Below are 26441 nucleotides of genomic sequence, written 5' to 3'. Positions count from 1 at the left end.
TTCTGTAATGTAATGTAATGTTAGCTGATGTAATTTCTGTTATTTTTGCTTTTCATTAAACCACTCCTAGTTTTGCTCTACAGTCTCCTCAACCTTCTTGTTGTGCAACTGCTCTGCTCAGCTTAATATGCCAACAAGACATGGCACACGAACCCCATCTGAATGGCAATACCAATCAACTTTTGGCTGGCGGCCCCCTCACATATTTCAGCTGGAGTGAAGGGACCTCGGCACCTAGGAGTTGGCTCCTATGGTTACTTTGTTGGTTTTCTCTTATTTTAGTATCTTCTGAATAAGGGCCAATTTATTTTATGTAGTTCTTACAACTTTCATAATGGCCCTCACAATATTGGGGTGCATAAAATGACTAATGGATATGAAGTACCCGGTAAGTTGCTATGCAATTTACAGGCTTGCACAAACATCTTACATGAGGTTAACATTTGTTCATTCCACTAAGATTTGCTCAGGAAAACTTCAATGTTGACTCTGCTTATTGTATGGATGCTTTGCTGCAATTCAGGAAAGCAAGCTGTATTTCCTTGGGGGCAGGGAAATTCAAGGAATTCAATTGCTTGCTTCTGTATTTTTAAAATGAGCAATCCTTCCTTAGCTTGCAGTGTTTCCTGTAAGAACCTTGGATGGTAAAAATGTTTTCCAAGATACGAAGTAAACTGCGCAATTTCAGGGAAAGGTCCTAGACATGACTACATGCAACAAAGCAGAATTTCATTTAAAGCAGGGGTAGACAACCTTTGCTTTTTAACATTCTCCTGACCCCGAGAGTATTCTGGAAGCTCCTGTTTTCATTCTTCTCTGTCCCTTTAGAGCAGGGGTCAGCAACCTTTTCCACCCGTGGGCCGGTCCACTTTCCCTCAGACCATGTGGTAGGCCGGACTATGTATTTTTTTGGGGGGGGGGAATGAACTAATTCCTATGCCCCACAAATAACCCAGAGATGCATTTTAAATAAAAGAACACATTCTACTCATGTAAAAACAGCAGTGGCCATTTTAAGTGAGGGCACTGGGGACCTTAAAGAGCATTCTCCCCCACCCTAGTCCCAAAATTACGCACCCCGGCGACATAATCCCCTCAGAGCTGGTCTTACTCAGTGCAACCTCTCAGGCATGCCTCCTGCTCAGTCTGTTTTTTTTTCTTGGCGCATGTGAAGCTGCGGTGGCCATTTTAGGTGAGGGCACTGGGGACCACCCCCAGACCGCCCCCCACCAAAAGCAAGTTTCCACTGAGCGGTTTGTGTCAGAAAGTCCTCGGGCGCTTACAAATGGCAGTTATAAAATGGTGGACAGGGCATTGTTGCTCTGGCCAGGTCTGATGATGTCGACGGGCAATCTGCCTTTCTATTGGATGCTGTTGGAGTCTTCATTCCTTTTGCTGGTGAGGTATAATAGGCGTGCCACTTTGTCCTAATTTGATGTTGTTTGGTGCAGCGGTGTCTGCCACGCACACAATGGGAACATTTTTATATCTATAGATGCATCTCTGGGTTATTTGTGGGGCATAGGTATTCGTTCATATATATGTTTCCAAAATATAGCCCAGCCCACCAGCCCATGGCTGAAAAAGGTTGCTAACCCGATTAATGACTACAGGAAAGGCCAGGTGGTAGAGTAGGAGTGTTTGGTGCTGTTCTCTGAAGGCACTTGAACAGCACCTGCTCACCTGTAAATTAAAGTGGGGAAATGATTTGGGCCATGATATACCAACAGCCGTCTGGGGAGGAATCATGGCAGGCTAGAAGTTCCCTGTTGACAGCTCATCAGCAGAGATAATTATGTGATTAGTGATAGCCAAGCCATAAATCTTGGTTATCACATTATCTCTGGAGAAAAGGGCTGCTTTTCCAGGGACTGAGAAACTTCCCAGGTACCCATACGCGGGGTGGTGAGTGACCAACAGCGGAAGAAAACAAATCTTGCCTAAATGGTACATGCTAGTCCTAGTGGTTCTTCTAAATGTTAAAAAAGCAGGGAGGTCAAAGTTGTACTTAATCCAATCTATTATAATATATCAACAGTTGCAACCCAATCATTTTTTTTGGGGGGGGGGTTTACTGCAAAATGCAACTATTGACACATCATTCAGCTTTATTTGTGTAAAATACAATTACTGAAAATCTTTGCTAAATTGTCAAGCTCACCTGTATGATCTCACATCCAAGTATGACAAAACCATACAAGTTTTGTGAAACTTTTGTCTTGGGCACCAGTTCAATTTGCTAAGGAAACAGGGTGATGTCTATCTGCAATGTCATCAAAAGGAAACTCCTGCACAGTAGCAGGCTGCAGTTGTGTACAGTACTAGATGAAAGATTTAATTCCAATGTACTTTCAACGTAAGAGGGGGAAAAGAACACTGTGCAGCAGGGGAGAACAGAAAATACAGGGTGTATTGCCAACATTCGTGCCAATGCACAAAAGTCCACTTTGATCATGAATGCTGTTTGCAGTAAATGTGTAACCACCATAAAAGCCATGATGGTTCTAGTTTTGAAAGGTTTGAGGGAATTAGGGAAAAGCAGGAAGTGTTAAACTTTCTCCTTGCCTTAATACCTGCATGTCAAAAAGCACAGGGTGGTATGATTATTATGTAGTGTGTGTTCTATAACGCACAGAACATGATCCTAAGTTTTTATTAAGTGTTTTTACAATAATTTACAACAGTTCCTTGTGGAAAACTGGTGTTATTTCACACAACCATTGAACAGATCAGCAAAATAAGTAATTCAAAAACAAATAACTCCTTTATGTTTATCCCAATCACCTTTCCTGAACAACAGGGGGCAGAACATTAACCATTTCTTGAACATTTTAAAGTCACAATCCTAAGCACATTTACTTAGAAGCAAGTCACACTGAAATCACAGGGTTTTTAATCAAATAAATGTGTTTAGAAACCAGCCAGTTTCACATATAACCATCTTGTTTGGAAGATTTAGCATGGTAAATTAAGAACATAGTTCCATGACAGGTGGTAGCCTCAATCCCATGACTCATCAGGTGCACTTATATTTGATGCTGCAAATCCTCCGCCTCCTCCGCTGGGGTGATTCTCTTTGCCATGGTAAACCTACATTAAATCAAAGTTGAGCAGATTTTCAAAACTATGTATTGCAATGAGAAGGTATGCAACATGATTACTTTTCTTTTTATACCTTAGAAAGTACCTGCCAGATTCTGGCTGCTCAGAGATCAGAAAACCTATAGCCATCAGTACTGAACACAAGGTATTCTGAAATAAATGAGCTCTATAGTTCACTTCCACATTTGTGGTTTGTGCCCCTGAAGGACCAGGAGCACAGCCTGGGAGTCATTTTGGACTCGCAACTGTCCATGGAGGCACGGGTTAATTCTGTGTCCAGGGTGGTTGTCTACCAGCTCCATCTGGTACGCAGGCTGAGACCCTATCTGCCTGCGGACTGTCTTGCCAGAGTGGTGCATGCTCTAGTTATCTCCCGCTTGGACTACTGCAATGCGCTCTATGTGGGGCTACCTTTGAAAGTGACCCAGAAACTGCAATTAATCCAGAATGCGGCAGCTAGACTGGTGACTGGGAGTGGCCGCCGGTTCTGAGAGATCTGCATTGGCTCCCAGTACGTTTCAGAGCACATTTCAAACTGTTGGTGCTGACCTTTAAAGCCCTAAACAGCCTCGGTCCAGTATACCTGAAGGACAGTCTCCACCCCAATTGTTCAGCCCGGACACTGAGATCTAGCGCCGAGGGCCTCCTGGCGATTCCCTCATTGCGAGAAGTGAGGTTACAGGGAAGACAGAAGGCCTTCTCAGTAGTGGTGCCCGCCCTGTGGAATGCCCTCCCATCAGATGTCAAGGAAATAAGCAGCTATCCTATTTTTAAAAGACATCTGAAGGCAGCCCTGTTTAGGGAAGTTTTTAATATTTAATGCTGTATTGTTTTTAACACTTGACTGGGAGCCACCCACAATGGCTGGGGAAACTGAGCCAGATGGGTAGGGGTATATTATTATTATTTTCACAATTTATCTGTTTAATTTGTATTCAGAGATATTCTACATTACAAATTGGTCTTGTGCACAATAGCCCTAAGAAAATGACAAACTATGCCACAACTCAACCAATACCAATGATACTTTCATTTAGTAAGGTTGTCAGATACAAATTTACTTACTATACTTGCAAATACATGTTACCTTCTTGATTGATGTAACTGCAGCATGTTTATGTCTATAGAGAACCTGAACCTATGGATTGTTGCCATTACACAGAGTGCTCATATCACCAAGAGAATCCTGTACCAATATGAAGGCTCTTATGCGTCACTCAAGATATTACATTACTGCTGAGAGATTGAAAACTGGCAACACAGAGGCTTTTTTGCAGTAGCTGCCACAGAGAAATCTTAACACAAAAACTAGTTTTAAATACCACATTGAAGGGAGTTAATTCCCGTCCCCACTGCTGGTTTTAGCATCTCTAGGCAAGTGAGTACCTTGTTTAAACTTACATTATTAAACAAGGGCCATGAGAAAATAGCATCTGTATACAGAAAACCCGAGCCCCTGACCCACTCTGGCAAATGTGATGAGCTCCCACCCACTCCGATCTAGAAGCTGAAGAGCTAGCAGTGGATTACTTCTAACCTCACAGGAAACAGCAGAAAAGCACTGTTTGCTTGCTTTTGCAGCATATGCTGTTCCCTGGGAAGAGGTGTCTACAGAGAAAGAAAGCAGATGTCTTTCCCCCCTGCATCCCCAGGATGAGAGAATCAATTAAGGAAGGCTGATCCTTGGAAAATGGGTTATTTCCCCCCTCTCCCTGGAAACACATGCTGAGCAGGGGTTAAATTTGGCTCAGGTTTGCTGAATGCAGCTTGCAGGGGGAATAAAAAAGTAACTGTTTTTGAAAGGATCAGCTTTCCCATTTCCCCCCTTTTCTAGGAAGCACCACTTACTTGTGCAGCAGCTGAAGCAACCTTAACAGAGGAGTCCTTCAGAGAGCAGTTTGGCAAACTCTTCTCTGATGCGCCTCTCACTCACCATCAAACCTCCTCAGGGCTACCTTTAACAGAGTGGCTGGGTAAACTGCTTTCTGAAGCACCCCCCCCCCCTTTATTAAAGCTTCCTGGAGTGGGATGTTAAAATGGGGAGAGAGGGAGCTGAGGTGCTTCAGAGAGCAGCTTGTTTAAAAGTGTTCTTCAAGACCCTAAAAACTTTCAAGATTACCCATTATCCAAAATAAAGTTTTCGGATCAATCATTATCAGTGGTTCTGCTTAAGATTTACCTTTCGAGAGTCAACAGATGCAAACATGTTTCCCCTTGGACTGCTAAAACCAATTACACCAGAAGTACAAGCAATCTCTTCTAGCCACACTGGCACTTCTTGCTGAGCCTTCAAAGAAATGTGATAGTGTGTCATTTGTTTTGTGACTTACAGTTTATTAGTAATAATAAAAGCAAATTTCCAGAACAAAAAACTTACATCTGCAAGCACTTTGACTAGAGGCTGTGCAATAGCACTGTCTGAACTAGGATCAAAGAAAGAAGTTGCTTTGCCAATATTACCACAACGCCCAGTTCGTCCAATCCTATGAACATACTCATCAATTGCAGAAGGAAGATCAAAATTTATGACATGTTGAACATTTTCAATATCCAGACCTCTTGCTGCTACTGATGTAGCAACAAGAACAGGGCATTTTCCAGAACGAAAATAATAAAGAGCTTCTTCTCGCTCTCTCTGTTCCCGATCACTGTAAATAGAAAAATAATTACATCTCTTTACAAACATTGAGTGAAGTTCAGCAATTCTAATATACAAGCAAACAACACCAGCAAGATTCTTCTTCAAATGCATATTTGCCAAGTTAAACATGTAACTAAAAGCTAGTATGTAATGATAAATGGCAGGAGAGGCCAACTTTGCAGATATTTGGGGTCATTCAAAGTTTGCAGCATATACGACATGGCAAAACACATTTCATTTGTTCTGAGCATAAGGTAACGTATATTCTATTACAATTTTATTATTACAAAACTTTACAGCTAATGGTTTTTTTTGGGGGGGGCATTTCTTACTGTTTATCATAAAGTTTAATTCTTGTCTCAAATAGTTGTGTGTTTCTACAGAGCTCAGAGAAATAAAGCAATATATGAAAAGAGGAATAATCTAAAGAGTGTATCAGCTCCTATCATGACTTCAAAAGTCTTATTCCAATTTTTAGAATTCCCTATATTGTAAGTTCCAGCTTGCAAGAGGATGGGAAACAAGAACATGCAATTTACTCTTCAGCTGTAGTTACCATAAACATATTGACAGTTATTAATAATGTACAATAGTTATTTAATTAAACAAAAGCATATCTAATCTTTCAAAAAACAATGTTTAACTGACTTTGTATCAAAATACACAAATAAAATAAAAGTTAAAACCATTTAGAAGATCATAATCACTTCAATTCAGAGACCAGCCAAGACTTATACTCCAAACATCCCTATGCATTCTTTGATGCTTTGGAGGCCTTTGGGTACAAGAGCAATCCTCCAGACTCTTCACTAGCTTCAAACTGGGTGGGGAGCTGTGGCACTCCTTTCTGTCAAGCTGTCAACAACTGGAAATATTCAGGGCAGCAAGAACCTCACTACTTTTAGAATTTTGGAGAAGCTAAAAACATTATTGGGGGGCACCTACCCTTTTCCAAGCTCAAAAGTGTATGAACCTCCACTAGATTTGAAAGTGGTAAATGTGTATTAATATGCATGTAACCTGCTGGTAATTTTGCTTCATGTACCAAGCTGGGAGCAAAGAGTACATTGTAAAAAAGCAGATGAATTCCAGTATCATGCCACGCTTTTGAGTTTATGCTCATACAGCAAAAACCACTGTTGCTTGTCCACTTGTGGCAATGTTGCCTTACAAGAAAAACAGGCATGCACAACCGTTTAACAAGTCTTTTGCTACCAACCTTTATGCATGGGAAGTAGCCATACATCCAAAATAAAACAGGAAGTAAATTCAGGAAGAAAGAAATGAAACCAACTGAGAACGTAGGTTTGGATTAGTATAAAGACCATAGAGTTAAAAGTCCAGATCCGACTGCAATCTAAAATGTTGAAAGCAATAGGGAGAGAAACAGGAAAACAAACAATTGTAAAGAAGATACCTTGTGTAAGTTGCTTGTGTCATGTGCTCTAGCCTACATACTGTTGAAAAGATTTCCTTTGTGTCTTTGGGCTGGTTTGGTACATAATACCCATAGAAGTTTGGCCAAAACTCTTGGCAAACATTCAGGGTTTGTTCTTGCTTTTGCTTTTGCAACCTGTGTCTACTCTATGTTCATTTTTTTGCAGGGCAGGTGGGGGGAAGCAAAACCTCCTCAGAGCAAGTCTTTCACATAGGAGAAAAGGAAATTGTACCCACAGTGTGGACATCCACTCCAACAATATTTGATTGAGGCATTCTATCCGTGTCACATGTACTAATGACTTATGATATGGTGCTATATGGATGAGCCTTAACTAGCTTCCCTCCCCTTCTACAACCAGGAGGTGGAACACTGCTGAAATAAGTTTCACTTTAAAGAAACTCATCTCAGTGTTACGTTCAAACCAGAGATGACAGTTCCACAGGGGCGGAGCAAGGGGGCGGGGCGGTCCACCCCGGGTACCGCCCTCGGGTGGGTGACACTCTGGGGGCAGGTCCCACCCCCCCGATCAAGCGCGGCAACTTTTAACAGGCTGCAACGCGCGAACAGCAGCACAGCGTCTGTGCTGCTGTTCACGCGCTGCAGCCTTAAAGGTTACCGTACCGCACAGAAGGGGTGCCGGCCGATTGCGCCCGCCATCTTGGGTGGACATGCGCAGTCCACCCAAGATGGCGGGCGCGATCGGCTGGCACCACTTTCAACTGGCGATTGCGCCATGCCACGTTTTAAGGCTGCAGCGCGGTGCGGCCCAGTGCCGGTCAGAAGCGGTGCCGGCGATTGCGCCCGCCATCTTGGGTGGACATGCACAGTCCACCCAAGATGGCGGGCGCGATCGGCCGGCACCCCTTTCGGCCGGCGCCGCACGCCACACATGTGCAGTCCACCCAGGAGGCTGCGCACGTGTCGTGATGCCACGACGCATGCGTGGGGAGGGGTGCCTTTCAAGTTTGCCGCCCCGGGCGGCAGATTGGCTCCCTCCGCCCCTGCAGTTCCATAACTCATGGCATGAAGCTTGCTTTAAACAAGCATCTCTGATGGGAGCATAATTCTAAGCTAAATTACTTAAAAAGTAAAAATAATATCATAAGTCCTTCTCCTTACTGTATGGGAGGAAGTGGGAGTGTGCACGTCAGACTTTTTTTGCTCAGAGTTTTGAGATAAGCACACTCTAATAAACCATGGTATGGTACAAGGTGCAAATGCAGTTTTCAGGTCATCTAGATACACAGAAAAGTATGCATTGCATCCTACTATGGAATGGTGCACCTACCAAGTTACGCAACCCCAGAAGTTTGAAACAATTCCTGCATGTTTTTCTGTGTTTGAAAAAGACCACTTTAGAATTGACAAAGAAATGATATGACAGATACCTTTTTATTGTATGGAATAGCACACTAGTTGTACTGATAAATATATCCCCATATGTTTACCCTGAAGCTGAGAAAGAACACTATTCCAAATAAGCTGAAGCCACCAGACTCATACCTTACAAAGCCCTTCCTGAACATAAAAATGCTACCTCAAGTGCAAAAAGACATGCTGCTACTTCATTAAGACAGCATACTTCTGAAGCCAATACTTTTGGCTATACTGAACTGGGATCTCCTTACTAAAGAATGGTAGGATGATTGAAAATAAGGACAAAGTAATATACACTTCAGGCAATGAAAAGGGCAAATTGAAGGTTAGGATAATTATTAAGAACAGACATACCATATAATGGGGCAAGCAAAGAACCATCTTGCCCCCATGGAAGGAAAGAACTTTTCTCTCTTTTTAAAAATAATAATAATAATCAATGCAGTTAGCTATTTGAATGCCACCAGCTTATAGGGTGCTTTAAAAGTAATTGAATCATGATTTACTATGAATATTTACTTACCCATGAATACTTGTTGTTGCTATGTTTTCTTGGCAAAGGAAGGTTGCAATAAAGTCTGCTTTTTTCTTAGTTTCCACAAACACCATGGTTCGCTTATCACCTTTACAAAGGCAGACATAATGTTAAGATGTATCTTTTCAAATAAAATAGTAAATCAATAGCTTTCAAGTGCCAGTAGTAATTCTGATGCCCACATTAGTAAGATTGTTAAAAATCTAATTTCTTTGCTTTTCAGTATTTTACGTTAAGCTCCCAGACATTTACTCATCCCAGCTTTTCTCAAGTAACCCTCCTTAAAATATCATCTTTAGCTTTAGATTGGGAAGACTGCTTTATTTTTAGCTTTCTGGACAATGTTTAGTGATTTTAGGCATTTTATGAGCAATAGTTATTAATAGTACTCCACCATATAACTTTCTACCATTTAGCACAAAGTGCAATTACATGCTTGGAATGAAGCCAGTAGTTTCTAGTAATCCCCACCATACTATATTAAGGAAAGTCCAGCTGGATCTGGTTAAAGGTCCATCTAGTCCAGCATCCCACAGAGGCCAATCAGATTACTCTGGGAATCCGAGAAGCAATCCATGAAGGCACATACACTCCCACTCTCTCCTGTTCTGGCTCCCCAGCAACTGGTACTGAGAAGCATGCTGCCTCTGAAATCTTCAGCCAGTAACTACTAGTCAGGGTAAGATGCAAAAGCAAGACTTGTAGCCTATACAAATAGGTTTTAAGGGACACACAGCAACAATCTTAAATGTTAACCAGTATAAAGTCAAATAAAAGCATAGAAAAAATACAAAATTCCAAATTGCACTTCCAATTAATTCTGTAACAGCTAGACAAACAGACAATGGATAGTAGAATGACCGACAGTACAGTATTTAAGGAAAGGACAATATTTTTGTCCAAGGCCAATCTGAAAAATAAAACACCTCTCTCATTAACTTCCTAAATATAGCAATCTGGATTAAGCAACATTATACTTTTTTTTTTTTAACCACAATCCATAAATAAAAGGTATATAGTTCATGGTTCTGCTCTCATAGAGTTGTATCCAACATTAGACATACTCCAAATAGGCCTACTGAAGTTAGAATATACCCACTGAAGGTAAGGGCCCTAAGTAAAACTTGGGTGGCAACAATTAAGTTTTCCATACACAGCATTTCAGATTCCTAAGTATTTTAGGGAGAAGGATACAATTTGCACAAATTATTCCAAATAAAAATAAGAGTTATTTTACTGATGAATAGGATAATTTATACTTTTAGCCCTGATTTCACACTGGTCCAAAAAAGTTTGGTTTGACCGAGCAGGCTATCTTGCATCTCTCTAATGATCTCATCTACATATTCCACATAGTACATAAGAAAAATTCCACTATATTGCCCAGTTCCACAACTTTTTGGTTTCAAGGGGCCTAAGAGCCGACAACTAAAGTGTAACAAAATTCTGTATCGATTGGTTACATTTCATTATTTTTCTAAGAGACCAGTTACGAGGAAGTAGTTACCTGTGCCATTGAGAATCTCAACAAGCTTCTCTCTCTTGTCGTACTGATTCACTTTAAGTATTGTCTGCTGAACATCACTACAGGCTCCACCTACTTGTCCAACAACAACAAATAAGTACTCTGCTTTCAAGAATTCTCCAGCTAGCCTTTAAAATGAACAAATAAATCAAATTAACTTGGAAGTAAGTTAAGTTGAGGAGAATCAGAGAAATAGGTTGGATAGTAAGATGTTCTTCTAATCTAGTGTATATGCAAGAAAGCAAGTTAACTATCAGTCAGCTAGTTCTACAAAACACACTTATACGTTCATATTACACATAGCCCCGCATGAAAATGCATTTTCCAATACTGTGTTCTGAAACATAACCAACTTGCACAATTGACAATGACTACTCATATGAGTAATTGTCAGATAAATAAATGCCTCTCGTATTAAATGTACAGTTGTTGACCTTTCGGAAAAACTCATTGAAATGTTCTCACTCTTATTAGTGATTTAAAATTTAGGATTCATGCTTTTAAAATGAACATACCTCTGGATTTCTTCAGGGAAAGTGGCACTAAACATTAGTGTTTGGCGTTTTTCCTTTGATGGCATGCCTGGAGATAAAATTAATTTCTTCATATCTGGGCCAAATCCCATATCCAGCATGCGATCAGCTTCATCTAACACCAAATATTGTAGCTTGCTCAGCCCAATCTAAAGAAATTTAAAGTTAACCCAAAAATGAAGAAAACTGACTTCCATTGTATGTGACAGCTATACAAACTTAACATGGTACAGTATTAAAAAAACCCCCAACACTTTTCATCCTACTTCCTTTGCTATAACGCTCAGCATAATTAAACTCCACATGAAAGTATACATTAACTTCTACAACATGGTTGCCACCTAGCGGCAGCAGTAGATTCCAGGTGTCAAGCTGCTACATTTAGACAGGAACTGATTCACTTCATACACAGTACAGCTACATCAGTGTTACCCACAGAAAACTCCACTAGTTACTCCACTAGAGTTCTATGACAGCAAGTGCTTCTGCAGGAGCATATTGACTCAGAGGTTACAGCTAACACATGCGGATTTCAGCAGTAACCTTGGTAAGCATTTTACCACAGGCAACCGAGTTGCAAACAGCATCTGTACACTGTTCATTGCCAACTTAGCTCTTACTGTATTACTGTACATTACTAAATGATCTAAGGCTAAGCAAAACCCCTCAAGAGCCATCAGCACAGCACTTGTTCTGCCTAGGTCAGTGCTAGGCCATCCTTAACAAAATATTTTATATTGTTTTGTATCTATATGTCTGTAGTAAACCAATGCCATAAAGGCAATTAAAATGTATTTCCACAATACGTAGTTGATGAGACTCCAATTTCAATTTTTCCGTTTTTTGTTCTAAATATTACTATAAACCACTTGGTTTTTTAAAATAATATAGTGGATTATCAGTATTTGTTATAATGAGAAAACACTTCAATTTACGAAAAAAAAACCATTGCCACACAGATCTCACCTTTTCTCTGCCTATGAAATCCAAAAGCCTTCCAGGGGTAGCACACAATATATTACAACCTTGCATTATCTGACGAAGTGAATGACCTGTTTGTGTTCCTCCGTAAGTCACAACTGGTCTTATACAAGTTCTAGGCACAAGAAAATATATTGCATTTCTCATTTAGTGATAGTGAACGCATTTGAATGTCTCAATACCCACATACATATTGACATAACACCATGGCCTTAACAAAGCTGCATTATCTTTTTATTTTACATCAATTGTGCATTTTAACAGGGCTTGAATTCTACATAATTAGGAAAACTCACTGAAAATGCATGGAGACTGTACTGCAGGAGTGTTTGATGGATTGAACTCAAAGTTACATACCGTATATACCCGAGTATAAGCCGACCCAAATATAAACCGAGGCACCTAATTTTCCTACAAAAACCTGGGAAAGCTTATTGACTCGAGTATAAGCCAGTTCACCTTTGCCGCTGTGGAGGAGGAGGAGGAACGAGCAGCCCAAAAGCAGCCCTTTGGGCTGCTCCATCCTCTTCCTCCTTTGCCAAGTTTGCATTTATGCGAGTTCAGGAATGGAACAAGCTGCCTGGGGAGAGTAAAGAACCGCTGTTCTTGTATGCTTCTTAAGGAATGGTTGACTGGGGAGAGCGGGTGGCAGCATGAGCGGAGAGAAAGGGCTTCTTTCTCGCCGCTCCTGCCGCTCGCCTCACTCAAGTATAAGCCGAGGGCAGCTTTTTCAGCACAAAAAATGTGCTGAAAAACTAGGCTTATACTCAAGTATATATGGTAATCACATTTTAAACACCCCCTGCATGTGCATAAAGCATTTTGCTAAGCTGATATTGGAATCAAGCAATAAACAAATATAAGAAAATACAACACAATGGCTGTTCCATCAAGACTGAATTCCAGAAGAGCATTAAGATACATTGCATGGTAAAGATAACACTTGTCACTCCAATAAAATGTTAACCATTTTAAGTATTGCTTATAGAACAGGGGTTCGACTATATAGGAATTGAATCTGGGATATCTAAAGATATCCAATATTAATTCATACTGGAGTTAGTATACTTCTCTCCAACTCAATTCCCTGAAGGTATGAATTAAGAGTTCCTGAATGGTTATTACTTTTACACATCAGTAGGATGTAGTTGCTGTTGGGTCACCTGTGGTTTGTTTGGGTGAAACAAACCACAAGCTCTGGTGTGCACATCAATGCTAAGCCAATGCTCTGGTTGTTTTTTCTCTTATGCGATACCAGAGGAGGGTTCCACAAATGAGCAGTATGCATCAGCATATATCTGCAATAAAACAGACCATGACTTTCCTATAGATCATGCCTCAATGCTTTCAATACTACTTTTTTATTTCTGACGGGAAGTTTCAGGTGTTTTACATTGCCTTCCATTGACCAATGCAAACAGGCCTAGTAAGTGCATTCTTATAGGGTCAGAGCGATCATTTAACATGCAGCTTGTGGAAGCCATTTGGTATAATGTTTAATCTTCAAGCACACATTCAGAGTCGTGCAAAGCTGGTAATAGGCCCAGGCCAAATGGGAAATGTAGGTCCCATTTAACCAAAGGGGTACTCGGGAGTAGGCCTCCTCATAATCATGGGCCTATGCCAACCGACCCACCTACCTCCCCCTCTGTTTGTGCCCTCACATTTTTATCATCAAATTCCCTTTTTCAGCACAGTATACATATTTATGAAGCAAGCATTTTGCTCATGTCAGAGTAATAAAAGTCAGAATACATTTGGCAACTTGCTTCACCAAACAGGTTCACATTTCACCACACCAACCTGGCAGGGCTTCCTTAATTACACAAACATTACAGCACTTTTACAACCCAAATTCACTTACTTACGAAACACACACTACTATCTTTGAGATTTAGCTTGTTCAAACACTTACCCATGTGCAAATTTTCTTGATTCCAAAAAGATCTGGTTTATCAGTTCTCTAGTTGGGGCTACAATTATACATTCTGGTTGTTGCTGATGTTCAAATTGACTGGCAGTAACTCCATCACGCATCATATGAGCCAAAATTGGTATAAGAAAAGCTGCCTAAAGGGCAAATATATTATAGTTGACAAGTTTCTCACCCCCCAAAAAGGGAAAACCCCAGGATGTGCTCTCTAATCTCAGTGTAAAGAAGCCTACAGAAAGCAAAATTAGCAGAACATGTTCAAAAATAACTAGGTGACTATGGTCCAGCATCTTTCTTTTCCCTCCTTCCTATCAACAGATAAATACATTTCTGGGAGGCAGATTTAGGATAATTCTTAATTGAATCTTTGTTCCAAGTCCCATAATGAGTAGAGGGGATCGAAGCACAATACACCAAAGTTCTGACAAAAAACGATGGAACTAAAGTATAGACCTAAAGGCGGCAGCAAAGGAGCTGTATTAAAATATTCAACCAGTATACGAAATATGCACATTTTGACAACAAATTAAGATATTCACAGAACACCTGTACTGGGAGATATGAACCATTGCACCAGTGGACATGACAGGATTCCCCCTTATTTTCCTTCTCCTAACCCCCCAGAACAGATTTTGGGAGGGAATCTGAGGGTAAGAGTAAGTGCTATGTGCCCAAGCAAGGCACATGTGTTTTTTTATGCTATCTGTAACATGCTTAAAGTAGGAAAAATCCAATTTAGCCTGATAGAGTGTTTATTAAGTGAAAGCAACTCTTTTCACAATGAATAATTTCTAGTATTTCTAGAAAGTGACACTTATTTTCTTATGTTTGTACAAACCCAACTTTTTTTCTAACAGGTTTTCATAATATAAATTAAGATGAGTTATAGGCAGTTCAAAAATATGTTTTTCAAAGACAAAAAAACCAAGTGTCAGGTTATTATTGCGGCCACAAATCCTCCACCTCAAATAGCAGAATCCTTCATTTTATACTTACTGTTTTTCCAGATCCTGTCTGGGCACATGCCATTAAATCACGCCCTGCCATTATAATAGGAATACTGTATTTCTGCACTGGAGTAAGTTTAAGATAACCACTTCTAGCAATGTTCTTCATTAATGTTGGACATAGATTAGCTTCTTCAAAGGTCTAAGAACAGAATGGACATGTTAAAAACAAATAAAATTGAGAAAGCTAAGCAGATCAATACTAGCATCAAAAAAGCACAAAAAGAATATAAAGTAGCATTTTCTTGTCTTCCCTAGCAACAAATGAGTAGAAATTGAGTGAATCAGTAGGTCCTTAAGTACTGTCCTTCAAGTACAGAAATATTCTTTAAATAAAAAGGCAGTTCAAAAGTTTTGCACCGTCTCTGGAATAGCAAGGCAGAGGCTAAAAAACATCTTTTCTAGGAGAAAGAGTACCATAACCTAGGGGTTACCACTAGCTCTCATTATGTGCTATTATTTTTTAACACAACCTGCAACCTTAAAACTGAGCAGGTGGCCAGACTTAATGATACCTCTAAACAAAGGACCTTTGGATGAATCCATTCTCTTTCTTAAAATAGCAAAGCATTTGTAAACTAACTATTCACTATAGTTTGGAAGACAGGGGGCCTCCTGTAGATAGCATCTCACCTGGAGGTCCACTCTGTATTACTAGGAAGCAGACCTTGAGAACAGCAGCACAAACTCTTTGGAACTCCTTCCTGTTGCACACAACAGCTGCAGTTTCAATGCCTACTGAAGACCTCCCTTTTTCAACAAGCCTTTTCAGTGAAAAAGTCTATCCCAGTCTGAATCAGCTTTGAAATGGTTTATATATGTCTTATTGTTTATGTTTTTATTGTTCAGATGTTTTGAAGTATTTCATAGGATTTAATTCATATATAAAACAAAATAAATAAAAGTGTGTTATTGAGGGCTTCCCTAAGCATTTTTTGTATCTACACAGTCCAGAGAGCAATATAATGTAGGTTGAGCTAATCAGTTACAGGAACTAATTTTAACACTTTAGGTCTTACAGATTCTTTTTTGTATAACCATTTTTGAAACTTATAGGATGAAGTGGGGCTGGGAAGAGTAGGGCACGGATCCACTTTATAAAAATAAAACAATCATTTATGTCACTATATTTCTGAAATCAGCAAAGGAGAAAACAGGTTGCTGGTACATGAAATTTCTCTTCAAATCTTAAGAGAGACTTGGAAGTGTGGGAGAGGATGAAACTTTCTCTATTGGGAAGAATCTCAGCAGTAAAAATGAGCGTGCTACCAAGAATGCTATTTTTGTTTCAAACAATACTGATAATAAAAAGGACAGCTGTCTTCAGAGAATGGCAAAAGAAAATCTCAAGATTTATCTGGCAGGGGGAAAAACCCCGGATAAGATTTAAGCTATTGACAGATAGTAAGGAAAGAGGAGGTTTTTCCTTACCGGACTTAAAGCTATACTATGAGGCAGCTTGTCTATGTTGGATAAAGGAATGGATAAATTTGAAGAAACCAGATCTTTTAGACCTGGAAGGACATGATAATAGATTCGGTTGGCACGCATATCTCTGGCAAGAAAAGATAAAGGTACATAGAAGTTTGGGAAACCACGTCTTCCGGAAGTCTCTCTATGAAGTTTGGGACAGATATAAAAATTTATTGGAAAGGAAAACACCATGGTGGTTATCCCCAATTGAAATAATTAGTTTGAAAAAGACAAATATGAGTCAAAAATGGATAACATATGAGATATTGTTTAAAAAAGAAGGTAACAAATGGAAATTAAAACCGTATGAGGAAGTGAAAGAACATGTCAATAATTGGTTGCAGTACCACCAAATTAATGAAATGTTTAAAAGCGATATGAAAAAGACGGGATTTAGTGAGACAAAATCAAAGTTTGAAGTTGAAATACTTAATAGTGACTTTAAAGTACTTGCTAAGATGTATAAAATGCTGTTGGAATGGAACTTGAAAGATGAAGAAGTGAAGTCGGTGATGATTCATTGGGCAAAAGATATTGGACATAACATTATGCTAGAAGACTGGGAAAAACTATGGAGGGAAGGAATGAAATTTACGGCATGTACGTCAATAAAAGAAAACTTATTAAAAATGATGTACAGATGGCATATTACCCCAGTTAAACTAGCTAAGATGTATAAGTTGGACAATAAATGTTGGAAATGTAAAGAAAATGTCGGTACTTTTTATCATATGTGGTGGGAATGTAAAAAGGTGAGAGTGTATTGGGATATGATATATCATGAGTTAAGAAAAATGTTGAAATATAATTTTGTTAAGAAACCTGAAGCCTTTTTGTTAGGTATTGTAGGTACAGACATTGAAAAAAAGGACATTAGACTTTTCCAATACGCAATGGCCGCAGCTAGAATTCTTCTAGCACAAAAATGGAAACAAGAAGAATTACCGACGAAAGAAGAATGGACAGTGAAATTGACTGAATATGCAGAAATGGACAAACTAACGGGAAGAATCCGAGAGCAGCGGGACCAGAAATTCATCAGACTGGTTAAAATTTACGAATTATCTGAAAGACAATTTACATTTGAATACGTTAATAGGATTTCAAGAAGTTTTGTAGTGAATGTGTAGAATTATTATTGTAAGTAGGATAGTAAAGTAAGGGAATTTTTTTTTTGATAATGTAAGCAATGGTTGATTAAAGAAGTATAATGCTAAGTTAAAATTTAGAAAGCCATGTAAAGGGATTGATGGAAGTCACGGCTTGACAGCCAAATGGAAAATGTATGAAAATGTTTGTTTAAATATTATTGTAGTAGTTTAGTATAAAAATAATAAAAATTATATATATAAAAATATGAAATTTCTCTTCAAATCTGCAGAGTCTGGCAAAAAGAGCACAGTACACACAAAGTGGTTTCTTTATATGCCATAGCTGGGCATTAAAAAATTTCATAACTGTAAACACAGCACAGGACACACTAGTAGTTACTTCTTTCTTTTAACCTTGTAACATAAAATCAACTGCTACTACAGCTGATACCAATCAATAGCATTCAGTCTGAAAGGTACCTTACAAAGGACTTTCTCCACATTAATATGAGGTGAAAGGATTACAGTTCTAAAGGAGTTCAAGAAGAAAATCTTGACCTGCTAACTTCTTTAAGATCAAGAAAAAACAAAAGTCAAGTTGAATTAAGGAGTTTTTTTTAGAAGTCAAAGCAGCAAGTGAGCCTATTATAGTCCAATATTTTAAGCAAGTAGATCGGTATCAAACCACCCCAAACTTTGTGACTTTGCACAACTGTTCAGTCTCTTGAGACTAACAAAGTTACTTGTTAGAAATATTTAAAGCAGCAGCACTAACCAGTATTGCTGGTGGGGGGTCATGTCCTGAAACTTCCACAAGAATGTTATCATATTTGTCAAAGTTTATCCCTGTCTGGTAATGTGCAAAGATGGCTTCTTCTTCTTCTGGTGGTGGTGGTGGTACGTATGTCACCTTTGGACCTGCAAAGTTAAATTTAATCGTACAAGTTAAATTTAATCGTTAAGCAGCAAGTGGGCTAGCTATACAAAATTTCTCCATTTCGTTATGTTTTGGGCAACATTCACCAATGTCTGCTTGCTTGGTGCACTGGAAATCTGCTTGCAGAATGCAACTTCCAGTTTCAATTATCCCCCTTCAACCTCCACAATCTGCTCTAGAGGGTCTCCCAAACCTTGGAACAGATTTTGGGGGCACATTATGAGCTGCAGTGAGATAGGAGATGAAGGATAAGCCCCACTGTGCCAGTACATGTCTACAAGCATTAAGTTGGATGCCACCATCTGAGCACAGAATTTCTAGTAACATAAATTTTGGGTACAACACAACCATATCTTCATTTTCACAACCACCACAATCATTTCGTGACAATGCTTTTCAGATTGTTTTACTTGCATTATTTTTTCCCTCGCTAAAAACTTTAGTGACAAAATCAAGATTGTGTTTTTTTCTAAAATAAAATAGCTAGTAGATCCCTTGAATCCTATGAGCTTCTGGCAAGAAACAATATGGATAACAACATGTACTAGTACACTCTAGTCTTCTTCCTTTTATAATACATAGCTCTCCAATTATATGCACTATTTTAAATGTATGCATGACAAGAAAACAGTACTGTATTGAATACTGGCCATAATAGTAAAACTAATCAGGAAAGAGTGGGAATAATTGGTGATTTGAGAATGGACTCACACAACTAATTAAATATATTACTTATCATTTTTGAAAGTACTATTATATTTAAAACCTTTTTCTGTTAAAAAGCAAGAAAGGAAATAGCCACCTGAAATTGTGACATCTGGATGTAATCGTAGCCATTTAATTTTTATTCCCAAAAGGAAGGTAGAAATGCTCCAGATATTTTAGTTACAGGTAGATAGTCGTGTTGGTCTGCCATAGTCAAAACAAAATAAAAAATAAAAAAATCCTTCTAGTAGCACAAAATCCTTCTAGTAGAACAAACTCGGTTAAGTTTGTTCTTGGCACACGAAAGCACATACCAAGAACAAACTTAGTTGGTCTCTAAGGTGCTACTGGAAGGGTTTTTTTTATTTTGTTTTGTCTAGATATTTAGTCATAATGTGCCATTAGGTATTTTAAAAGTTAAAAGCGGGAGTTGTCTTTATGTTCATGAACATCAGTAATTTATCAATTTTCTTAATATCTCTTGCCACTTAATTTGCTCTAATTTAACGTACCAGCACTATCACCTGCTTCTGAATCACCATCCGATTTCCCCATACCTTAAGAATGTTTGGAAGAAAACAATATCAGTAGAGGAAGGAAACAGGCAGATATTTTTAAAAGTTTCTTATAGCTAAATAATTATTTATTATTGCAATGTGCATATTGCTTTTCATTCAGAGAACACAGAACACTTTACACAACAATTAAAAAGTACAACGCAAACAATTAACATTCCAGAAAGCCATTATCACTAAATTCAAAACTGAAGAACTAACATTAGCAGCTAGGAAAATACCACAGTGAAGAGTCTTTCATTGTTAGTGAAAGCATGTAACAGTTTGTTGCCACCTCTCCACAGGGAATAGGGTAGCTGCTGCCACAGGGAATTCCTGCTGATATAAAGCAGGTCATAGCACAGCCAACAGGCCATCTCCATAGACCTTTGTGACCAGGTGGGAAAAAGTAATTTCTTGAGTAACCTAGTCCTGAGCTGAACCTGTTAAAAGGAAATCCCACACAATACATTACACTAGTCCAATCATCCAGTTACCAATCCATGGATCAAGCTATTTCTGTTCAGTAAATGGGCACAGTGATCAAAACCAGTAGGTGCTCCTAGTTACTGAGGTCACCTGGGCCTCTAGTGACAATGATGGCTCAAGGACCAGCCCTAGAATGCAGGCCCCTCCCTTCCTTCCCATCCAAAACAAACAAGTTACCCACTTGTTCACAGGGTCTCCATCTTATCAGGATTCCCTTTGAGTTTATTGGCCCTCATCCAGGTACCAGCCTAGGAACCTGCATGGCTCCTCTAAACTCAGATGTGATAGAGAAATAGAGCTGTGTCATTGGCATACTGGTGCCTCAAATCTCCTCAGATTCACTTTCAATGACTTTATATATATATGTTAAATAGTATTGGAGACAATGTAGTATCTTGTTGCCTCCATCCCCATTATTACTTTCTGGAAACCAACATGCAGGAAGGAGTGGAACCACGAGTACAGTACAGTGACTCAAACACCCCATTATCACAGTCATGGACGATACCATGGCTGAAGGTATCAAAAGCTGCAGAGAAAATCAATCAAAAGTAGAGGATCCAGTAGCTAAGGAATCAGGAACATAATAAGAGAGCAAGAAGAGGGAATGGCCTGCACACATGCATACCCTCTACACTTAACAGTGACCTCCTTCAAGCACCATATCTTTCTTTGCCCATGGTCACTGTAACAGGGGCATCATACCCATTCTATCCCTGCTCTCCTTGCCCAGGTATATCCCAATCTAGACTCCCAGCCTGTGAACACCCAATTGCACACACAAACAATGCTACACTTCATACCCAAATAATACCCAAAACTCAATCGCACCAGACACATACCTCTTCGAAAACCTCCGATTACTTCTTCGTTACTTCCTTTGTAGCCACCTGTTAAAAATGTTGAAAGGAATGGTTGAAGATAAAAGCAGTTTTAACAATACAATTAGAAAGGATCTGGCAATTATATTGCAGATCCTTATGCTAGGAATTCAAAGTGAACATATATGGGACTTGGCTGGATTGAGACAGATTATCAGGCACCAAGGTGAGTAATGAACAAAACAGTTATGCTTGGAGACAAAAAAAAAGGTCAAAATAGGAATGAATTTATGTGAACAATGGATTCTTACCTCTGCCTCCTCTGCCTCTATTTTCAGAGTCACCTGAAAAACAAGTGCATAATTGGAAGAATGTGGTTACAAATGAAGCGCAATGTAAAATCAATCACCTGTCAATTTAATTGGTTTCTAGATTGTGCATGTCTATAATCTACCATTTTAGTCACATCAACTGCCAACAATTCCAGGCAGTTTTGAAATCAATACCACCACAGAGACAAAGGGAATAAAGCAAACTATATATATCAAAACAAAATAAAAATTTCTTTCCAGTATCTGAAGAAGGTATCTGAAGAAGTGTGCATGCACACGAAAGCTCATACCAAGAACAAACTTAGTTGGTCTCTAAGGTGCTACTGGAAAGAAATTTTTATTTTGTTTTGACTATGGCAGACCAACACGGCTACCCACCTGTATATATATCAAGTTACAGGTAGGTAGCCGTGTTGGTCTGCCATAGTCAAAACAAAATAAAAAAATTCCTTCCAGTAGCACCTTAGAGATCAACTAAGTTTGTTCTTGGTATGAGCTTTCGTGTGCATGCACACTTCTTCAGATACACTGAAACGGAAGTCACCAGACCCTTATATATAGTGAGGGAGTGGGGAGGGGTATTACTCAGAAGGGTGGTGGGAATGGGCACACGAATGGGCTGATAGGTGTGGAAAACTTGTTGACTGTTAACGACTGCAATTGGTCTTACAGGAAAAAGCAAGGGCTGAGATGGCTAAAGATAGCTTTGTCATGTATAATATGAGATAAGAATCCAATGTCTTTGTTCAGACCAGGTCTCTCCATGGTTTAAGTTTGGTAATTAGTTGCAATTCAGCAATACACACACACACACACACACACACACACCGTATTTTCCGGCGTATAAGATGACTGGGCGTATAAGACGACCCCCAACTTTTCCAGTTAAAATATAGAGTTTGAGATATACTCGACCGAAGATTTTCCACCCGGCGTATAAGACGACCTCCGACTTTTGAGAAGATTTTCCTGGATTAAAAAGTAGTCTTATACGCCAGAATATACAGTACATTAAATTTCAGTTTTAATTCTTACCAGTTGAAGCGCCAAACCCTCCTCTTTTAGAACCAAATCCACCAAAAGTCTGTCTTCTATCTTGTTGCTCAGTTTCATCATCTGTTATAATTGAACACAAACATAAGGATTTCTTCTGTTTTAAAGGTTGAAAAGGTTTTCATGCAATGGTAGAATATAAATATTTTAAATGTTAAAAGCAACTTTTCTAAAATAGCACTCTCCAGCCCACATGAACTACTAGTATTTAAAAAACAACTATTAGCATTAAAAATACATCTTACCAAGTAAAACAATTATAATACAGACTGATATTAAATGAATAAAAACTCATACCTACTTCACTCAAATACTGAAAAAGTGTATTTTTGAAAGTGCTGAGTTCATAGTTCACCTTACATTAATTACTAAGGATAGACCAATTTGAAATAAACTTGTACTGTGGTTCTTTTCTTTTATTCTTATAAAATGCATCGGTTTAAGTGATTAAGTAACACTGCCACATTTTCTTCATACCACCCATATGTATGTGAGTTCTCTCCTAGATGTGCACTGAGATATTTTCCCCTATATTTTATGCTCATTTCACCATGTAATCCACATCCCGTTCTGGTCCAACATTACAATTTACAAAGTTTATATACATCTGGGATAAAAACAAATCTTGGTCTTAATCTGTTAGTAACTAATGACTCTTCAAGACAGTGAGTATGTGTAAAGGTTTTTTTCCTCCCCAAATAAGAGTATTTAAGGTATATAAAAAAAATTCTTAACCACAAAACCCATCTGACATATTTTCATTTCCAGACTCTCCAGGCTAGACCGAATAATTACATTTTACTTGGTTACTAACACAATTAAAAACTATAGAGCTTACTTCCAAATCGCCCAAATCCTCCTCTGCCAGATCCTCTTCCACCCCTATTGCCACCAGCACTCATTCCTTGAGGAAAAAAATACAACAGTACTTGATCAATAACTTTCTGATCTTAAAAGAACTTATGTTCCAAAACCAGGAAGAAAAAAGCAAGCATGGGAATTCTAAGCTTTGTTGTTTTCAGGGCTTTACCTCCTCTCCTAGGAGCTCCTCTGTTTGGCTGGCTTTCTTGATCATCATCAACTACTTCTATGACAAAAATAAGCAATAAAAAATTCTCAGTTCTGCAGATACTTAAAAGTTCTCTTATGGATGTAAGCACAGCTTACATTTTTATTTCAATTTATTAAAAAAACAGGTGTTTATTATTAAATTTGTACACCGCCCTTCATCAGACAATCACATCTTATTTCTCTATACCAAACATGTGCAAATATTATTGTACTATTGGTGGGGTTATTTATTTCCTCACAAAAGCGACAGAAAGCATACTGAGGTCCAGAGCTGTGTAAGGCTTTATGGTCAAAACCTTCACTTTGAACTCAGCCTGGAAACTGATAGCCAAGCAGTCATGTCAGAATTGCTGTTTTATGTTCAGACCGTCCCACCACAATCAACAATCTGGCCAAATTCTGCATTTTTCAAACCATCTTCAAGGGCAGCCCCGTGTATAATACATTGCAGTAATCCAACCTAGGTTACCAGAGCTTAGAAAACATAAGTTAGGCTGTCCCTGTCCAGACAGCCATCTTGAAAAGTATAATGGTCAATATTATCAAAAGTTACTGAAAACTCAAGGAGAATTAAAAGAGGCACACTCCTCCTGTCCCTCTCCCAACAGACGTAATCATACTAGGCAACCAAGGCCGTTTCCATGGTAAAACAGGGGCTATACAGTACTGTCTTGCTTTATATTTAGTCAGTCTAGAAAATATATTTTAATGAGATTTTAAAGTAAATCAACAGATAGATGAGTCTGGGGATGTTTGCAACTGTACCTCTCTCAAAGCTTGAAAACTGTCTTTCTTCAAATCTATTTCCAGATGTAACTGTAGAAAGCGAGAAAGGCAAGCATTCTACAATTCCATTCACTTACATTTCAAAACAGACATGAATATTTTAAGTAGCACTGAGGAATATTAGCATTTATTACCAGAATTTCTATCCCTTACTAGTGCCTGTCCTTCCCTCTTCTTGGCACATTGTCTCCACTGGCCGCCTAGCATTAATACATATTTAATATGGCAGAGAAACAGGCAATGTCACATGACTATTGCATGCTGAAAGTAAACTGCTTATTTTCTACTTTTTGATACATTTTCAGCACAACCCAATGCACATCTACTTAGAATTAGTGGGGCAACTCCCAGGGCTATAGCCTCAAACTGATATTTCACTCCCCCTTCCCTGCAAAAAAGACCCAATGCAATGGTTCCCAAAATGTGGTCCATAAACCACTAGAGGTCTACAAGCTTCATCCTGGTAATCTGCAGCATGTCTGCATTAAATATTTATGTTGATGTTAATTGTATCTTAATCTTTATTGTATTACAAGAAATAAAAGCAGCAATAAAAATTAAATTAAAATTGACACAATGTATTACAATTGCTACAACTGGCAGAAAAAATCATTAAGTGGTTCAACAAGACCCTCAGCAATTTTTCAGTGGTCCATGCAGGCAAAGGTTTTGGAACCACAGGTAAAAGATATAGAGACACACATTTCAGTTGAACCAGAATACTCAAAGCACCCTCATATTAAGCATTACACTGATTTCAATTATCATGATTTACATTTACCATTAAGAATATATTTTTTATCAAATTACACTATTAGCTCTCTCATGAAATGCCTTCATTTTTATCAAATAACCTTATGCACACTAGAGCTTTTTCAAAGTCACTGAAGCAATTAGAACTATTTGACCAAGTTAGTTCAGCATTTAAAAGCATGGTTAGGATTAAGATAAAATTGCAGATGCCATAAACTACCAGCACCTGCGTGTGATAAACACAAGTTTGACCAAACAATCTACCTCTGTTTCCAAAAGTCCTTCCACTTCCAAATCCACCTATTGGTTTGTCTTCTCCATTTGGTTTTCCACCAACACCTGACAAATGTTAAAAGATTTGTTTACCACAGGTGATTACTTTCTTTACTTTGTTTAGATATACAGTACAGTGTAAGAAAAGCCCTGTTTACGAACTATTCGGTTTACGAACCCTGCAAAACCGGAAGTAGTGTCCCGGTTTGTGAACTTTACCTCGGTCTGAGAACAGAAGCCGAATGGTGGAAGGGCACTGGTGGCGGGAGGCCTCATTAGGGAAAGCGTGCCTTGGTTTAAGAACTGTTTCAGTTTAAGAAGGGACTTCCCAAACGGATTAAGTTCGTAAACCAAGGTACCACTGTACTGAACTGTTCAGTATGAACTAGTTTGCATAAGATGGTAAGCCAATGTGCAGGCTCCCAGAGGGCCCTGCAGTCACTTTGCTCTTCAGTTCTCCTTTTCACTGTCAAGCTGTGTTGAACTGAACTAAGACAAGGTTTACAGCATGTGGTTAGCAAGAAGAGAATTATGAACTCTAGCTTCAGCTCAGCACGGTGCAGCAGTAAGGACTAGTGAAAAGCAACGCTGCTACAAGCTCCTATGAGTGTCCAGACATTTGTGTGGCCTCAGCAAGTCATAGCTTGGCCTACTGTGTATTGCAAGCCTGCTCTATGGCTCAGTTCAGACATTGATGCAAAACAATTACTCAACTCACTGCAATGCTTCCTTATTACAACACATTGCTAAACTTTGATCTAGTACTAATAGCAGAGATTAGCACCCAACTTGTGTGCCTGTCTACCCTTGTACTGCCCAAATACTTCCATCCTTTGCTTAGTGGGAAACTTGCTTCTACTTCTGACAATTATTTAATGTCATTTCTAAATGCAGCCAATGACTGCATTTAGTTGGATCTTAAAGGTAAAGGTACCCCTGACTGTTAGGTCCAGTCATGGACGAATCTGGGGTTGCGCGCTCATCTCGCTCTATACGCCGAGGGAGCCGGCGTTTCTCTACAGACAGCT

At 39.0% G+C, this 26441-nt stretch overlaps 1 protein-coding gene across 2 annotated transcripts in view; it reads right to left on the bottom strand.

The window, feature by feature from the left end:
• Positions 1 to 2637: 2637 nt before the first annotated feature.
• DDX4 (DEAD-box helicase 4) overlaps positions 2638 to 26441 on the bottom strand; it is a 29913-nt gene continuing 6109 nt past the window's right edge. For both annotated transcript variants that reach the window (XM_033164081.1, XM_033164082.1), the window contains exons 4-21: positions 25405 to 25479; positions 24367 to 24417; positions 23561 to 23617; positions 23369 to 23434; positions 22513 to 22593; positions 21457 to 21489; positions 21167 to 21214; positions 19794 to 19838; positions 18415 to 18557; positions 15065 to 15217; positions 14051 to 14205; positions 12121 to 12250; positions 11137 to 11303; positions 10604 to 10749; positions 9085 to 9184; positions 5480 to 5750; positions 5282 to 5389; positions 2638 to 3090 (exon numbers count right to left, since the gene is read on the bottom strand). In XM_033164081.1, coding sequence (XP_033019972.1) covers positions 3001 to 3090; positions 5282 to 5389; positions 5480 to 5750; positions 9085 to 9184; positions 10604 to 10749; positions 11137 to 11303; positions 12121 to 12250; positions 14051 to 14205; positions 15065 to 15217; positions 18415 to 18557; positions 19794 to 19838; positions 21167 to 21214; positions 21457 to 21489; positions 22513 to 22593; positions 23369 to 23434; positions 23561 to 23617; positions 24367 to 24417; positions 25405 to 25479 — 1919 coding nt within the window. In that variant the 3' untranslated portion in view covers positions 2638 to 3000. The remainder of the gene's footprint in view (positions 3091 to 5281; positions 5390 to 5479; positions 5751 to 9084; positions 9185 to 10603; positions 10750 to 11136; positions 11304 to 12120; positions 12251 to 14050; positions 14206 to 15064; positions 15218 to 18414; positions 18558 to 19793; positions 19839 to 21166; positions 21215 to 21456; positions 21490 to 22512; positions 22594 to 23368; positions 23435 to 23560; positions 23618 to 24366; positions 24418 to 25404; positions 25480 to 26441) is intronic.

This window comes from Lacerta agilis, chromosome 11 (genome assembly GCF_009819535.1).
Source record: "Lacerta agilis isolate rLacAgi1 chromosome 11, rLacAgi1.pri, whole genome shotgun sequence".
Lineage (NCBI taxonomy): Eukaryota > Metazoa > Chordata > Lepidosauria > Squamata > Lacertidae > Lacerta > Lacerta agilis.
Note: the sequence above shows the minus strand (reverse complement) of the source record. Positions and strands in the feature narration are given on the sequence as shown.